The sequence below is a fragment of the Salvia splendens genome, chromosome 16 (genome assembly GCF_004379255.2).
Source record: "Salvia splendens isolate huo1 chromosome 16, SspV2, whole genome shotgun sequence".
Classification (NCBI taxonomy): domain Eukaryota; kingdom Viridiplantae; phylum Streptophyta; class Magnoliopsida; order Lamiales; family Lamiaceae; genus Salvia; species Salvia splendens.
Genome location: NC_056047.1, coordinates 10,171,232 through 10,189,990, shown reverse-complemented (window position 1 = coordinate 10,189,990; position 18,759 = coordinate 10,171,232). Strand labels below are relative to the sequence as shown.

The window sequence follows — 18,759 nt, the reverse complement described above, 5'->3', positions numbered from 1 at the left end:
AAAAATATTTAAATACTAGTAGTTGGTAAATAAGCGAATCCCTATGTATGTGTGATTGTGTGTGTTTAATAAATGGGATTTCAATTTTAAATGACTTAGCATGGCCGGGATTACATGTTTATTAAATGCGTTTGACTGTATTATCATCTTAGCCAAAGATATTTGTGTAGTTATGTCAACTTGTTTATTTATGTGGACATGTATAATTGGATTATATCCATGCAATTAAGATGGAGTACTTATAGTCAAACAAACAATAATAGAACTAATTAAAGCAGTACTGTATATATTTTTCTTTATATATCGATTAGATATTTAGCAACTAAAACAATACGTCAATTGGCCTAACTATGGCATTACTTTGTGTTACAAAAAACTGGATTTTTGTGAGAAGTATGTATGGTGGTAGGCATCTCTCAAGTCAAAATTAAACTATCCTAACATAAAATTATTAATATCAAACTGTCTTCATCCCGAATTTCAGCCATATGTATGAAAAAGAAAAGTAGATTGACAATATCACAAACCATTTAAAGCGAGTATATTTTTAAAATTTCCTTCGGGACTTGAATTGGGTGATTTGCATAATTGATAGGGACTTTTTACATAGTAATTTACATTAAATTCGGATAAATTTAAAAATTGATAATATTTATAAATATTTTTAGCAAGGGCTTGAGCCCGTTGTTATGCTCACTAGGGTCCACGGTCCGCCCATGTGCCTGGTGGCTCTGAACTTTCGAATAATTGGTTGGAGAGAAAATGTTTTACAAGCTGAATTGCGTGCTGTCATCTCCTAACATATGGTGTTAGGCAAACTTTTAAAAAAAGTGATATTGGGAAGCTTAATTAATGTATAACGGCGTGATTCCGAAGCACATTAAGTAATTAAGATTATATAATTATTTGTCTACGCTCTTGCATTTTCTTGGCAACTTCCCTCTGCAGACAAAATCTATTGCTTTACTCACGTTCATGCTACACTTGATTACATATATATTCTCTCTTCTCTCACCTTCATGCTACATTGGAACGAATATATATGGTTATTTTGGACCTAGTCAATCAAGTTTATATGGCATTAATTGAGATCGTGATGATGATTTGTTTAATTATATTTGTCTCTTAATTAGGATATGATTATGTTTTCTAATTGGGATAGGCTTATTTTCCTAATTAGGATATGATCTCATGTGTGCCTATTTATATGTGAGTAGAGCACATAATTCTGTGATCGTGATCTTAAATATGTAACAACAGTCATAATATAATTTGTTCTCCGTTCTTGCCCGTGGACGTAGCCAATTGGCAACCACGTAAATTCTGTGTCTCTTTACGTTCTTTCGTTTGTCGATTACACAATTACTCTATTTTGTCACAACAAACTGGTATCTAGAGCCTGGTTTTCGGACTAGGGTTTTGAATTCCACATCTGTTAGGATTTCCGTGTTAATCGACCAAGATGTCCGCTTTGAACGTGAAGGTCGATAAATTCACTGGGAGAAATAGTTTTAGCTTATGGCAAATCAAGATGCGATCTCTGTTGAAGCAGCAGGGTTTGTGGGCGCCGCTCAAAACAAATAAGGCAATGGAGGATGATGAGGAGTGGGCAACCTTAGACGAAAAGGCCCACCCGACCATCATGTTGTGCATGTCTGACGATGCTATCATCGAAGTTGCTGAGCAGGAGACTGCTGCCACGCTTTGGACGAAGTTGGAGAGTCTATACATGACGAAGTCTCTAACCAACAAGTTGCTACTGAAACAACGTTTGTTTCGATTACGCATGCAGGAAGGTATGCCCCTTCGGGATCATCTGGAAAATTTGAACAAAATTTTGCTGGATTTGCGTAATGTTGATGTTAAAGTAGAAGACGGGGATACTGCTTTAATTCTGCTAGTTTATTTGCCTGAGTCGTACGAGAATTTCGTTGAGTCTTTTATGACTGGGAAAGAAACTCTTTCTTTGGAGGATGTTCGATCTGCTCTTCACATCAGAGAGGATCGTCAACAGGCAACGAGTACAACCACAAAAAATCTGGCATCGGGATTATCTGTTACGGGTAAGGGACAGAAGAAATTCGGACAGAAGAAGCAGAACTCCAAAAGTTCAAAAGGTCCTAAAGCCTTAGAGTCAGATGACATTTACAGATATTGTAAAGAACCAGGGCATTGGAAGATTGATTGTCCACAGATAAAGAAGAAATTGGGCAAGAAAAAGGATGCTAACGGTTCTGCGACTATGGCAGAAGCCGATGACGCAAACTAAGAAGAAGAACTGGCCTTGGTTGCCGATGAACAACCACACTGTAATGATGTGTGGATTTTGAATTCTGGAGCATCGTATCATCTCTGTCCTCACAGTGAGTATTTCACCACTTATGAGCAGATAGATGGAGGCAATGTTACCATGGCTGACAGTGCTGTCTGCAAGGTGGTTGGCATCGGCTCAATCAAGATTAGGACGCATGATGGGGTCTTTTGCACCTTGAACGATGTTAGGCATGTTCCACAAATGACGAAGAATCTGATATCGCTGAGTACTCTTAACAGTAAGGGTCTTAGTTTCAAAGGTGAGAGTGGAGTAATGCGTATTCTGAAAGGTTCGAAGGTGGTTCTGACAGCTCAGAAGCGAGGTACCTTGTATGTTCTGAGAGGTTCCATCGTGGCAAATTCTGCTGATATTGCATCATCCGAGGTTGCAACCAAGGATATGACCAAGCATATGAGGCTCGGTCATATGGGAGAACGTGGCATGAGAATCATGTCAAATCATGATTTTCTTTCTGGGCATAAAGTGCAGAAACTTGATTTCTGCCAACACTGTGTATTTGGGAAGCTTCATCGCAACAAGTTTCCAAAGAAGGGTGTTCATCGAACGAAGGGGACACTTGACTACATTCATATGGATTGTTGGGGTCACTCACGTGTTGAATCTGTTGGAGGACACAAGTATTTTGTGTCGATGATTGATGACAACTCGAGGATGACTTGGGTGATTATGATGAAACATAAAGGTGAAGCATTCAAGAAGTTCAAAGAGTGGAAGACTCTGATTGAAAACCAGACAGGGAAGAAGATCAAGCGATTGAGAATAGATAACTGTCTGGAATTTTGTTCGTCTGAGTTCAACGAGTTCTACAGGAGTGGAGGGATTGTTCGACATCACACCGTTAGACATACACCACAGCAGAATGGTGTGGCAGAACGCATGAATCAGACATTGTTGGAGAGAGCAAGATGCATGCTCTTTCATGCTGGTTTGACTAAGAAGTTTTGGGCAGAGGCAGTAAACACAACGTGTTATCTGATCAACCGCGGTCCTCACACTGGCATTGACTGTAAGATACCTTACGAGGTATGGTCTAATGATATGCCTGCAGATTATTCTTCGCTTAGAGTTTTTGGTTGTACTGTTTATTATCATGTCAGTGAGGGTAAACTAGAACCGAGAGCTAAGAAGGGTATATTTGTTGGTTATGGGAATGGAGTTAAGGGATACAGAATCTAGTCGCCTTCAGAGGATAGAATTATTCTCAGTCGGAATGTGGTGTTTGATGAAAATTCTATGCTTAACTCTACTGTGAAGTCTAGTGCTGTAGAGGATTTAGAAGGTGTTGATAAACAGGTGGAGCTGCAAGTCACTCACGATGAGAGTGAATCACAACTCCAAGGTGGAGAAGATCAACACACTACTGCTGAAGCTACTACTGATACTACTAGTTCTGATGTTAATCCAGAAGCTCGTCAGAGAAGCATTGCTATTGACAGAGCTAGGAGGACAGGTGTGAAGCCTCCTTTGAAGTACGGCTTTGAGGACATGATGGCATATGCACTACAAGTTGCCAGTGAGGTGGAAGATGAACCATCTACTGAAGAACCATCCACCTATAAGGAAGCTGTTTCGAGCAGTGAGCGTGCTAAATGGCTCGCTGCAATGGGAGAATAGATGTAATCACTATGGAAGAATCTGACATGGGAGCTAGTCAAACGGCCTAAGAGGAGAAAGATTGTTACTTGCAAATGGATCTTCAAGAAGAAGGAATGGATCACAATAGATGAGGGTATTAGATACAAAACTCGGCTAGTTGCAAGAGGGTTCACACAGAAGGAGGGGGTTGACTATAATGAGATTTTCTCGCCAGTGGTCAGACACACTTCCATCAGAGTGTTACTAGCGATGGTTGCACATTATGATCTGGAGCTTGAGTAACTAGACGTGAAGACAGCTTTCCTTCACGGATTGCTTGAAGAAGATATCTACATGACTCAGCCAGAGGGATTCATGGTTCCTGGCAAGGAGGATTATGTTTGCAAGCTGAAGAAGTCCTTGTATGGACTAAAGCAGTCTCCGAAGCAATGGTATAAGAGATTTGACAGCTACATGGTCCAGCTGGGCTACAATAGGAGTCCGTATGATTGTTGTGTGTATCATAACAAAGCTGATGATGGTTCCGTGATCTATCTCGTTCTGTATGCAGATGATATGCTTATAGATGCAAAGTCAAAATCCAAAATTCAGAAGTTAAAAGCTCATCTCAGTGCTGAATTTGATATGAAGGATTTGGGTGCTGCAAAGAAAATCCTGGGTATGGAGATTTCTAGGGATAGAGAAAAGAAGAGCTATATTGAGAAGATTTTGTCAAGATTTGACATGTCTACGTCAAAGGCTATTGATACTCAAGTGCCATAAACATTCATCTGATCATGCACCGAAATCCGAAGCTGAGGAGGAGTACATGTCTCGAGTTCCATACTCTAATGCAGTAGGGAGTTTGATGTACGCTATGGTCTGTACTAGACCAGACATAGCACAGGCTGTTAGTGTTGTCAGCAGGTTCATGAGACATCCGGGAAAGGAGCACTGGCAAGCTGTGAAGATGATTTTTCGCTACTTGAGAGGTGCGTCTGATGTTGGTCTCATTTATGGAGGTGATACTCATTGTTCAGTGACTGGTTATTCTGATTCTGACTATGCTGGAGATGTCGATAGTAGAAGATCTATGACCGGTTATGCTTTCACTCTTGGTGGTTCTGTTGTTAGTTGGAAAGCAACTTTGCAGGCTGCTATTACTTTGTCTACGACCGAAGCAGAGTATATGGCGTTGACAGAAGCTGCTAAAGAGGGAATATGGTTGAAAGGGCTAGTTGGTGATCTTGGTTTAAATCAAGATCAAGTTGTTGTGTTCTGCGATAGTCAGAGTGCTATTTGTTTAGCCAAAGATCAAGTCCGCCATGAGATGACTAAACATATTGATGTGAGGTATCATTTTCTGAAGAATGAGAAAAGAATTGAGGTGAAGAAAGTTGACACTGCTGATAATCCTGCCGATATGTTCACCAAGTCGGTCCTGCAGAGCAAGTTTCAGCATTGTTTGGACTTGCTTAATGTCATGAGATGTTAGTTGCCCATGGAGGGAAAATTTGAGGCAAGGATGAAGAAGTTTGTTTGTTTGGTATTATGATGATGCATTTGGAAGGAGGATTCAAGTCAAGGTGGGGATTATGCCTTGAATTTGTCTCCTAATTGGGATAGGATTATGTTTCCTAATGGGGATAGGCTTATTTTCCTAATTAGGATAGGATCTCATGTGTGCCTATTTATATGTGAGTAGAACACATAATTCTGTGATCGTGATCTTAAATCTGTAACAGCAGTCATAATATAATTTGTTCTCCGTTCTTGCCCGTGGACGTAGCCAATTGGCGAACCATGTAAATTCTGTGTCTCTTTACGTTCTTTCATTTGTCGATTACACAATTACTCTATTTTGTCACAACAAATTATATTCTGACTTTCTCTTTTTTTCAAATTATATTGATTTTTCTCTGAGCATCTTGCAGCATTCTCTATTCGAAAGCATGTTTAACACAAAAAAATTTTATACTCCGATCCTAATTATGCGAAACATAGCTGCACAATGATGTGCTTTTCCACAAATAATCATCACCAATCAATATTTTTTTTAGTGTCATTTATATTCTTATTAGCAACATATATGTTCAATATAAAAGTATAAAGTAGTTTCATACGACATTCTTAACGTAGATATTTTAAATAGCAAATGGTATATATAAACAATGTGTGTGTATGCGTATATAATTAGTGGATTTTGGGGGTAGAACGAAAACCATGACTTTGTCTTCAATAGAGACGCGCATAATATATATGCCATATATATTCTTTTGCACTACATAGGATAACAACAACATCAATTAATATTAATAATTTATTAATTTCTTGCAACTTGCACTACAACTTTTAATGTTGACATTAATAATTATACACAGCCCCCACAATTATCAGGACGTTTCCAATGTTAGGTGATCCAATAGGGCTAAAGTGGGTTGCCTTCTGTTGTTTACACACCTTATTTCTAACAAATAATTAAACTCCAACTGATTTTCTTGTCCTTTTTGTCATACCATCTTCAACACATACATTAATTTGATATAGCAATTTCAGAGCATTTGCATTATTTTGCTTCAGGAATTCAGTATCCTTGACTTTCCAGCATTAAATCGTAGTTGTTCCGACGGTTTATAATGGAAAAACTTTCACCCAAAAAATAAAATAAAATGACGAATTTATATAAATCAAGATGTTAATTAGGGAGTAGTACTAATTACATAGGCCGTTGGGCTGAAAGTCCACTGGACTCAATCTACCCCCAAATAGTATGTAAGTTTTGTTAAGCCCAAACATCAGCCCAACTACAATCATATTTATGCATTAGGCCCATTAGTAATTCATTTCCACATAAAAATAAATAAAATAAAATAAAATAAAAGTCTTGGTTTTGGATGACATTCAACACTCAGTTAACAAGATATCCTTTTAACATTCAACGATAATTCAAACTCAGGAACAAACTTTCTCCCTCCGTAAGAATGATAGCGGGAGATATTTCTCTCTCATCTTCCACGTTCAGCTTCCATGGCGATGCAAGACTATCAGCGTCGTCCACTCGTCTCATGGGGACCCCACTCGCTTTCCAAAGCGCTTTGCCTTCGCAGAGTATGTAATTTCTATGCCCGCCAGGTGTTTGTGCTTTTTCCTATTTGTGTTTGTCTATCTAAACTGTGGCCTTATTACATAGTTTTTCAGCTGTTTTGGTTTTATTGAGGTTGATGATAACGTGGGCAATTGGGATTTCCGCTTAAATTGTGGAAAAATTGTATTGAGTTGAGACTTTCAAGCTTGAAATTTTCGCCTTTTCCTATTGAAATTTTTGACCAGCTGTGTTCCAGGTGTTTGGTTCCTAATCCTATTGTGATTTTAGCTGGATTTAATTTCCTGCGTTTATGATATGACATAAAGGTGCGAAGTTGATGAGACGGCTTGTTGTTTACTCCAAGAGAATATCCGGCTTGGAGGAGGCCATCAGAATAAGAAGGTAATCGGTGCTACTTTGGGGTCTTATTCTGGTGGTGTGTTGCTTCTACACATTATCCGTATATTCAAATCGTGTAGCATTTTCTTCCATGAGAACTCTGTGTTCACACTGGTTGTTAAATAACAGAAATTTGCTATAGTGCAGTACCAAAGTGCTGCAGTTGAATCTTCTGTCATATATTGTCCCCGTCTTCTGAAAGGTTTCTTTAGAGCCCAGCCCGACTGGTTTTAAAAGATTCGTTTAAGCATTAATCTATCTTGCAAGAACTTGAGAGCTGTAGTTGCCATAGTTAAAACGATTTTATCCCGGTTGATAATGAATACAATTTCATTGCTCACTATAGGAATATGCATCTTCTTGACAGCTAGCATTTGTATTCATGTTTGATTGGAAGCATATTCTGGGATTAGCTAACATAAATTGATTTTGCGAAGGCTGAATTTTGGAAATCATGGCCTTTAGGATCTCTTAGATAGCAAAAATAATTTTAATCTGAGCTTATTTTCTGCATTTCAAGTTTCCAACATTTTGTTTTCGCTTCGATATTTTCAGTTCAGCTAACTTTTTGATATCGACATCCCAAACACATTGTTGCATTGTTTTGTGTTTGTCTGACTCTTGTATTGTATTTCAAAATCCAAATTTTGGGGAGTAATTTTTTCCCAAGTTGTTTGTTGATTTACCAATATATCAAGAAGACTCTGACATGTTTTCATTGACACAGAGAGCGTGAACTTCGAACTTCAACTACGTCCAAAAGACGGCCTCCTTTGAGGCGTGGGAGGGTATCACCTGGGCTTCCTGTCCCTGATCATATCCCGAGGCCTCCTTATGTAGGTACAAAATTGTTACCGGACATTGCAGAGGAGCATCAAATTCATGATGCTGAAGGCCTAGCTCGCTTGAGGGCTGCATGTGAACTTGCTGCTCGGGTGGTAGACTATGGAGGGACCCTAGTCAGGGTGAGAGTTTAGTGATAATTAATATTTTTAAACATATTATTGCTTCCAGCTGGAAAGTTATTATCTCTCTTACTTTACTCTCTCCCCACTTTATGTACTTATACTCCTCATTTTTCAAAAACGAGTGGGACGGACGGAGTATTAGCTTAATCACCAGTATTTTTTATGCCTCGGTTTATGCTCCCTAGCTTCGTAGGTTGGTTTTTTTAGTTATATAAATTTCTTTAGCTGAGTGGATAAATGTTTTTTTCCTCTCTTTTGATCTCATTGCAATATTGGATGATTTCCAATGTTTCCCTAATTATCCCTGTGTCAGGTACTTGTGAGCTTAATTTAATTCTCTATACAACGTATTATGTATCAAGTGGACATGACTCTTCTTAATCATGTTTCAAGAGTGCTGCTGTTTACAGATGACTAGTTCTCTTTTGCTTTTGAGGTTAACATTTTAATATTCACAAGCAGTAACTCTATGCTCTTCTTCCAAGTTCCACCCTTAAGTTATGTGGATTAGGTCAGGTTCATCATGGTGTTATTCTAATCTGTAAATAGTTCATGCTTCTTCTTGTCATTATAGATTACCAGTTACAATTGTCTTTGTTTTTATTAAGATACTAACTTTTTGCATCCAAAATTACAGAACTTCTTTTTCTGTACAATTATTACTTTGCAATTTGAATAACGTACTTAAATCAACAATTAATATGGATTGAGTTAACATGGTTCTACATCATCTCAGCCCTCTGTAACGACAAACGAGATCGACAAAGCTGTACATCAAATGATCATTGATGCTGGTGCTTACCCTTCTCCATTAGGATATGGGGGTTTTCCTAAGAGTGTATGCACATCAGTTAATGAGTGTATGTGCCATGGAATACCAGATTCACGACAGTTACAGGTACAGCTTCCGTGCATTGCGTGGTTAGTGGCCAGTACCTGCTTAAAGTCGTTCTGGCATTTGAAACTATTCATGTTGTATGCAGGATGGTGATATAATAAACATAGATGTGACAGTCTACTTAAATGTAAGATTCTGATCACTACAATTGATGTTCAATTTCCGTATGCATAATTTTATTTATTTCTTGTACACAATATGCAGTGGTCTTGGCTCTCTTTGTCATACCAGTTACCTTCATTTGTTCTTTCAGGGTTATCATGGAGATACATCTAAGACATTTGTTTGTGGCAATGTAAGTCCTGCAATGAAACGGCTCATAAAGGTACCTTTTCCTCTTGCTTGCTGTACTTAGTCTATGCCGTCTATATTTTTGTCGTATTGTGACTCTTCAGTACTTACTAGTATTCCTTTCGTTAATAGTATGTTGTTATGTACTTTAATATTCTCATTCAATGGCAGGTAACAGAAGAATGCATGTACAAGGGCATTGATGCTTGCCAGGATGGTGCTCTATTCAGAAAAATAGGGAAGAAGATCAGGTATAGATGTTATTTAACTGCATAATTTGGGATTAAATTAGGCAAATTGTATAAAAAAATAACTTTCTTTGGTTCATATGGAATTTCTCTTATTTATTTCTCAGTGATCATGCTGAAAGATTTGGATTCAACGTGGTGGACCGATTTGTTGGACATGGAATTGGGACTGTTTTCCATTCTGAACCCCTGATATATCACCACCGTGAGTCCCCCTCCCCCCCCCCCAACCGAACAAATACTACCTCTCATATTTTACTTTCCTATTGACAACATAGTTGTGGGCTAATGGATTAAAATTAGAAAGTGTTGGAATAGTAGTATGTTTTATGCATTATATGTTATTTGATTAATATCATTGAAGAATTGCCAGTATGTGGTTTGTTATGTTCTTTTCTTTAATCACTTTTTTCTAGTTGGCAGCAATGTTTGGTGATCTAAATCCAATTTCTTTGATAGGAAATGACAAGGGTGGGCGAATGGTTGAAGGGCAAACATTTACCATTGGTGAGTTTTGTGTATTCGAAAAGTAGTTGTAGCTTCAATTCCTGAAATTGAAGTGATTTCAAATTCGAAAGATGTAATCTTCACTCTCTCTTCTCATGAAATGCCCTTTAGGAGAAGTTGTATATTTCGAGCATGTTAAGAAGATGTTACGATTCTTGCAGAACCCATTCTTACATTTGGAACGACGGATTGCATAACTTGGGAAGACAACTGGACTACTCTAACTGCTGATGGCAGCCCCGCTGCTCAGTTTGAGCATACAATTCTTATCACAAGAACTGGTGCCGAGATTTTGACAAAATACGAAGAGGTTGACTGTCTAAAATAAGTGTGTGGGGAGCATGTTATAAAACAATGCATGGCCTAATCTTAGCTATTTTTGCTTGTTGTAGGTGATAGAAAGTGCAGAGGAAAAACTGTGACTAGGATTGCTGCAATCCACTTGTTGCCACCAAGCAGCAAGGAAACAGCTACTCCGACAACCTTAAACGGTACATAATTGCCTTTTTACACAATGTGAGGTGAAAATAGTGAAGGTTCTTGATTTTGTGTCTGGAAAGAAACCCTATGATACAGAGCGTTTATTATCTACAAAAGGGTTGTCTCCCATCTTCAAAAACAAGTTTCATTTGTCTTGCAGTGAAAACGACAATTTAGTTTTAACCTTCAAATTTAATGTTTCAAATATTGCTTGCATTCATTTTAGTAGTAACATGGTTCTTCTGTTGGTCTCTTAAAAAATAACCTCGCTTACTCTTTCGCGGTCCAAAGCAAAAACATTATTGTTGCATTCGATATGCTATTGTACTCAAGAATGAAAAATTGATAGGGATGAGATTTAGAAGCAATAAAATTTGATAAATGTTAGCATATTGCGTCTCACAACATCAAGGAAGAAGAGTTAGTTGAGTTAGTTATTCCTTGAGGTGCATGTGAGGGTGATTGCATGGGATCGCAGCTCGTGGAAGTTTGTTAGAGTGTGAAGTATAAAAGCCGATGCACACTCATAGCATGGGGCAAGAGAGAAACAAGAGAGATATACACGCATAGATCAAGAAACACTACAGAGAGAGTTAGCTAAGATCTCAGTCAAGAAGAAGGCTGAGGAGGTGATCTTTGTGATCGGAGAGATAGCTCGTTGTTTGTGATTCTTCCACACTTGTAGTTAGTTGAATTGATTACTGCTTTTTAGTCATTTTCAGCTTGGTTTGTTGTGGAGTTATGTGGGTAGATTTCTGGTTTGTATTCTTCTTGTAAAGCTGTAATTCTCGGTTATCATCACCGATACAAAGATACTAGAGTTCTCCCGTGGGTGTAGATCGATTAGATCGAACCGCGTAAACGCTGTGCATTGTTGTTTCTTGTGTTTGATTCTGTTTGTGTCAATCGTTGGCATTGGCCGAGCTTTTACAAATTGGCGCCGTGGGAAGAGGGGAGACGACGATGGCTGGCGCACGGTTTGATTTCGAGAGATTCACGGGGAAGAATAATTTTTGGGCTTTGGAAAGTAAAGATGAAAGCCATGCTAATACAGCAAGGGCTCTGGGAGGCGATGAAGTATAAGCAGCCATATCTTGATGATAAAGATGAGATCAAGAAACTTGATATGATGGAAAGAGCGCATAGCGCTATAATGCTGAGTCTTGGAGATCGGGTGTTGAGAGAGGTTTGCAAGGAGAAAACTCCATTTGCGGTCTGAAGCAAGCTGGAGTCAATTTACATGACAAAGTCCCTTGTAAATAGATTGTTCTTGAAGCAGAGACTCTATTCGATCAAATTTCTTGAAGGAAAAGGGATCATGGACCAGCTGGATGATTTTGTGAAGGCAGTGGATGATCTTGAATCTGTTGATGGGGAACTAAAGGATGAAGATAAGGCAATCATGTTATTGAATGCCCTCCCTAAAAGTTTTGATCAACTCAAGGATGCAATCTTGTATGGAAGAGATTCTTCACTGACATATGAAGAAGTTCTTACTGCATTGAAGGCAAAGGAGTTTCAAAAGAGCTCTACAACTAGGGCAGTAGATCAAGCTGGTGAAGCATTGATTGCTAAAGGCACTAACAAAAAGGGTTCCAAGAAGAAATGGAATAAGAAAGGCAAGGGTGATAAGAAGGATAAGAAGGAGACAAGATCTTGTCACTATTGCAAGAAGCCGAGACATCTCAAGAAAAACTACTATTCTTGGAAGAAAAAGAAAGAAGAAGAGGCAGAGGGGCACAATACAACAGATGTTACTCAAGATATTGAAACTGCTCATGCTTTGAATATTGGAGATGAAGATATCAGTGAGCAGTGGATTATGGATAGTGCATGCAGTTTTCACATGTGCCCAAAGCTTGAATGGTTTCAGAATATGCAACATTCAACTGATTCTGTACTTCTTGGAAACAACCAAATTTGCAGAGTTAAGGGCATGGGAAATGTGAAGCTAAAGATGAAGGATGGCTCTGCTAAAATCCTTACAGAAGTCAGATATATTCCTGATATTAAAAGGAATTTAATCTCTCTTGGAGCTCTTGAAGGAAAGGGGTATTCTTTTCTTTCATCAGGTGGTGAGATGAAGGTCTTGAAAGGATCTGTGAGGTGGTCATGGTGGCTAAGAGATTCAACAGCCTTTATTATCTTGAGGCTGAGGTAGTCTCTGATGAGCTCAATATGGTCAGAAAATTGGATGGGGACATTTGGCATCTGAGATTGGGGCATGTATCCATGGATGGAGTGAATCGCCTTATCAAAGCTGGAGTGATAGAAGCCGATAGCAAGATGGTCTCCAGAGAATGTGAGGTGTGTGTGTTTGGTAAAAGTAAGAAGCTGGTGTATCCAACTGGTAAGCATACTTCACAATCAGTGCTTGATTATGCACATAGTGATATATGGGGACCTGCTCAAACCATATCAGTGGGAGGCTGCAGATACTTTCTATATATAGTGGATGATTATTCTAGAAAAAATTGGTTATATATCATGAAGGAAAAATCAGATGCCTTTGTCAAATTCAGAGAATGGTGCAAGGAAGTTGAGGTTGAGAAGGGATCATGTTTGAAGTGTTTCAGGACAGATAATGGACTGGAGTTTCTATCACATCAGTTCGAAGATTTCTGTAAACTGAAAGGAATAAAAAGGCACAAAACCGTTCCCAACAATCCTCGACAAAATGGTGTGGCTGAAAGAGCAAATAGAACTATCCTTGAGAGAATAAGGTGCATGCTTATATCCTCTGGAATGCCTCACAAGTTCTGGGGAGAAACATCATCTACTGTTGTTACCCTGATGAATAAATGACCAACCGCAACTATAAATAATGAGACTCCAGATTTTAGATGGTATGGCCATCATGGAAATTACACAATGCTAAGGCCTTTTGGATGCAGAACATACTCACACATTAAGTAAGGGAAGCTTCAACCAAAGGCCCTCAAATGTGTATTGTTGGGATATCATAAAGGGGTTAAGGGATATAGGTTGTGGTCTCTGGAGACAGTAAATCAGAAAGTGGTGATCAGTAGAGATGTAATATTCAGAGAAACTGAAATGCCATACAAAGAAGCTGAAGAGAGCAAGAAACCAGTGAGCTCAGATGCTCAAGTTAAGGTGGAGTTTATGGATGGAAATGAAAGTCAGAAATATCCTGATCAGACATAATCGTCTGAAGATGTAGACTAGATTCATGAACTCAGTGATGATGAAGGTGGAGTCACGAATGAAGGTGGAGGCCTTACTGATAACAATCTTCAAGATTATATGCTAGCCAGGGACAGAGATAGAAGGACCAACATTAAAAGGCCAGCAAGATATAGCAATGCAAGTCTTGTGTATTATGCATTCTGTGCAGCTGAAGAAGTTGAGTCCACTGAGCCTGGGACATATAAGGAAGAAATTGAGTCCAGAGAAAAGGATAAGTGGATTAAAGCTATGCAAGAGGAGATTGAGTCATTATTGAAAAATAAAACTTGGATCCTAGTCACCAGAAAAAGGCTGCAGAAGCTGATTGGATGCAAGTGGATCTTTAAGAAGAAGATAGAAGCATCTGAAGGGGATAGAATAAGATACAAAGCCAGATTAGTGGCTAAGAGATATAATCAGAGAGAATGAATTGATTATAATGAGATATTCTCTCCGGTTGTGAAACACAGCTCCATAAGAATGCTCATGGCATTAGTTGCAAAGAATAACTGGGAACTGCATCAATTGGATGTAAAGACAGCCTTCTTGCATGGTGAACTTGAAGAGAACATATTCATGGAACAGCCAGAGGGGTTTGTAAGGCCAAGAGATGAAGATAAAGTTTGTTTGCTAAAGAGAAGCATATATGGTCTCAAGCAATCCAACAGACAATGGAACCTGCAGTTTGATCAACATATGAAGAAAATTGGATTTAAAAGTTCCAAGTATGATAGTTGTGTGTACATGAAGAAAAGGGATGGAAAATCAGTAGCTTTCTTACTCTTGTACGTGGATGATATGTTAGTCACCGGATCAGATATCAATGAAATACAGAAAGTGAAGAATGATCTCAAATGCATATTTGAAATGAAGGATTTAGGAGAAGCTAAGAGAATCCTGGACATTGATATCATAAGGGACAGAAAAAGAATGGTGATGTGGTTGAGTCAACAACATTATATTGAGAAGCTAATCAAGAGATACCAGATGAATGAGTCCAGAATTGTTTCAACACCATTGGGGCAACAGTTTCAATTATCTGCAAACTAGGGACCAAAAACTGAAGAGGAACAAAATGAGATGAAGAGCATACCATATGCTAACATCATTGGAAGTGTGATGTATGTCATGATATGTACTAGACCTGATCTTGCTTATGCTGTAAGCCGCACAAGCAGATACATGAGCAATCCGGGCAAGGTTCATTGGCAGTCTCTCAAGTGGATGTTGAGGTACTTAAGGGGAAGCTCTGAGTATGGAATTATGTACAAGGGTTTTGAAGATCAAACCAGAGATAGCCTTGAAGGATTCTGTGATTCAGATTATGCCTCCAACAAAGACAATCAGAAGTCACAGACCGGGTACATTTTCACTATGTTTGGTTCAGCTGTTACTTGGAAGTCTAATCTGCAGTCCGTAGTAGCTTTATCTACAACTGAAGCCGAGTATATTGCACTCACAGATGCAGTGAAAGAGAGCTTCTGGCTCAGAGGAATAATGGAAGACTTTGGTGAAAAGTAGTGAAGGGTTGCTGAGAATTGTGACAATAGTAGTGCTATCTGCCTGTCTAAACATCAGACATTTCATGATAGGAGCAAGCACATAGATGTGCGGCTGCATTTCATCCGAGATGAAGTTAAGAAATGGGTGATAGAAATAAAGAAGATAGGGACTGAGCACAATCCAGTCGATGCTCTGACCAAAGTGATACCAGCCTCCAAGTTTGCCTACTGCTTGGAGTTGGTGAACATCCTGAGGAGATGAAAGAGATGTGGTCTTGGAGGATTATGACAGTAAGTGTTGATGTTGGAAACGAGGTGGAGAGTTATTAGCATATTGGGTCTCACAACATCAAGGAAGAAGAGTTAGTTGAGTTAGTTATTCCTTGAGATTGCATGGGATCGCAGCTCGTGGAAGTTTGTTAGAGTGTGAAGTATAAAAGCTGATGCACACTCATAGCATGGGAGAGAAACAAGAGAGATATACACGCATAGATCAAGAAACACTACAGAGAGAGTTAGCTAAGATCTCAGTCAAGAAGAAGGCTGAGGAGGTGATCTTTGTGATCGGAGAGATAGCTCGTTGTTTGTGATTCTTCCACACTTGTAGTTAGTTGAATTGATTACTACGTTTTAGTCATTTTCAGCTTGGTTTGTTGTGGAGTTATGTGGGTAGATTTCTGGTTTGTATTCTTCTTGTAAAGCTGTAATTCTCGGTTCTCATCATCGATACAAAGATACTAGAGTTTTCCCATGGATGTAGATCGATTTGATCGAACCACGTAAACAATGTGCATTGTTGTTTCTTGTGTTTGATTCTGTTTGTGTCAATCGTTGGCATTGACCGAGCTTTTACAATAAACATATATTATTTGTAGTATATTTTAATGTATGGGTAGGTGTATAGCCTCCACCTACCTCCACATATCATTTTCAGCTAGTAGTAATATTTATCTCAAGTCTTCCTTAAATTATCATATCCTTCGTGTGATGCGACTTATACTAGTAGTATTTTATTTGATCTATCCATCCCTTGTATAGAAACAAACACACATGGACGACTTTGGAATATAGTACTACTCCCTAACTTACTCTCATGTCGAATTTTAAAACAGACACAATGCGTATTTAATTGTGATTAACAACCAGTCATGGTATCATTAACTAACCAATGATGTAAGATAATTTATATTTTTTGAAAACTAAAAGCATGTGGAAACAAGATTATTTAAGTATTTCCACACGTAAGACCACATGCCGTGGTGTTGCATTCAAATTCAAAATAAACCACACGTCAAATTGGGCACATGGAATGTAAATAATAGTCCTACTATACATTTTATAATATTTTATGGAGTACATAATTACTCTACTCGGAAGAATTTAAATAATTGTAATACAAGACAGTTCTCAAAAAAGTAAAGTAATTTGACGACTTCAGTCGAAACTATTGACATGGATTTGAATAATTTCATTTTTCTTTGTTAGCTCTATTACGCGTTACTTCAAATTACATATATATGGAGTAATATAAAGTGTAAAAACCTATACTTTTTACTTCTAGCTTACCTCTTGTCCAATACGCAAGAAAGATTTGTCGATAGTATATAAGAAATGAAATCGAATTAAGTACAACCATTCCCACAATATAATCAAGAGTAAATGCTAAAATTGATCCTGGACATATGTCTATTTTAAGATTTTAGTCCTAGACTTTATCAATTTGAATATTTGATAGAGCATTTGGAAGTGAGTGGAATCTCCACTTTTACTCAACCAATCATGAATTTGGAGTATTCATCCCACAATTTAATTTAAGATACATTTAATTGACATACTATTGTTCTCACATACCACATAAATTAAATAGTTTATATCATGATAAATGTTAATTTCAATTAAGTAAATTTTAATTTATATTATTTTATAAATATCCCATTTTTAAAAGTAAATATAAATCGGAGAATAAATAAAGTAGGACTGAAAAATTGAATTATAACTACAATAAAACTAAAATTTTGTAGTTGCAATAACAATGGATGTCCCAACAACCGAAATCGAAGGACCATACCCATGCACGTGGCCGCGCACGTGCACCAATTAGTTTCATCTCAATTTTTAGAGCATCCGCGACGCGCCTTGTGGGCGTCTCGGTCTTGTCTCGGAGAGACGAGACGGCCGCGAGACAGCGTTATAGCCTTCCGTCCCGGTCCCGTCTCGCCGAGCGTCTCGTCACGAAGGGACGGTTCGCGCGCCAGCGCCACGTGGCGCGCGCTGGAGCTAGGCGTGACGCTCACTCGCCGGCCCGCGAGTGGGAGTCGTCACGTTAACGCAATAAATCATTTTTTTTAAAATTCAATTTTAATAAAAAAATAAATAAATAAAACGGTAATATTACCGTTTGACGGTAAATTTTTTTTATTTTTTTATTTTTTTTACTCTATAAATACTCTTCTTTCATCCTTATTATACACACAAACACACATCTATTATTCTCAAATCATCTCCATTTCCTCTCCAATTTTCATCACAAAATGTCCGGCGACGGAAACTCTGGCGGCTCCGGCGGCTTTGACATAAACGCGTTTGGCGACTGGGGGGCATGTACAATGTCTTGGGTGGTTCCGGTTCCGGTTCGTCGATGCCGGGCACCCAAGGCTCGTCGACGCCGGCGGCGTACCAACCACCACATTTTGATGTGGATGCATACGCTTGTCCCTCCGCCCCGAGGTATTCCCAGGAATTATCCCTAATTAGGGAGGATTATCCGGATGAACCCAATCCGGAAAGAGGACGAGGCGGTGGAAGCTCCAGGGGTCGCGCATTCGACGCCGTGGAGGAAGAGGAGGAGGCGGCCGAGGAGGTGGAGGATATAGGCCGTCATCCATACAGCCGGGCGGACACGATGACTCTGTTCAACGCTTGGGTCAGCGTCTCGTACGATCCCATCGTCGGAAATCAACAAACCCGCAAGTGTTTTTGGGTAAAGGTCACTGCCGCCTACAACGAGAACAAGTCGGCTCGGTCCCGCCGCTGCACCCTGAAGATGCTCCGCAGTCATTTTGATCGCGTCGACAGAGATGTCAAAAAATTTTGCGGCATCTACAAGAATGAAGCAGCTCAATACCAAAGCGGAGCCAGTGGAGCCGACATTATGAGAGCGGCTTTGCGAGTCTTCTTTGACGACAACGACAAAGAATTCAAACATGTCGATGTTTGGGAGGCCGTCAAAGACGTTGAAAGGTGGGCCCGCGGTGTCTAGTCTAGCCAGGGCTCGAGCTCGAAGCG

General features: G+C 39.0%; 1 protein-coding gene across 1 annotated transcript; it reads left to right on the top strand.

The window, feature by feature from the left end:
* The first annotated feature begins 6,817 nt into the window (after nucleotides 1–6,817).
* LOC121772435 (methionine aminopeptidase 1B, chloroplastic-like) lies at nucleotides 6,818–10,969 on the top strand. The gene is made up of 11 exons (XM_042169550.1): nucleotides 6,818–7,018; nucleotides 7,322–7,397; nucleotides 8,122–8,359; nucleotides 9,099–9,260; nucleotides 9,346–9,387; nucleotides 9,514–9,585; nucleotides 9,723–9,802; nucleotides 9,907–10,004; nucleotides 10,259–10,306; nucleotides 10,468–10,616; nucleotides 10,699–10,969. The coding sequence occupies exons 1-11, from the start codon at nucleotides 6,892–6,894 to the stop codon at nucleotides 10,726–10,728; spliced, it is 1,122 nt and encodes a 373-aa protein (XP_042025484.1). The 5' UTR covers nucleotides 6,818–6,891; the 3' UTR covers nucleotides 10,729–10,969.
* Nucleotides 10,970–18,759: the final 7,790 nt, after the last annotated feature.

Coding starts and splice junctions, on each gene's coding strand:
- LOC121772435 (XM_042169550.1), top strand. CDS start 6,892: ATGATAGCGGGAGATATTTCTCTCTCATCTTCCACGTTCAGCTTCCAT. Junction 8,360..9,098: donor ATGGAGGGACCCTAGTCAGG/GTGAGAGTTTAG, acceptor ACATCATCTCAG/CCCTCTGTAACGACAAACGA. Junction 10,307..10,467: donor AGGGCAAACATTTACCATTG/GTGAGTTTTGTG, acceptor CGATTCTTGCAG/AACCCATTCTTACATTTGGA.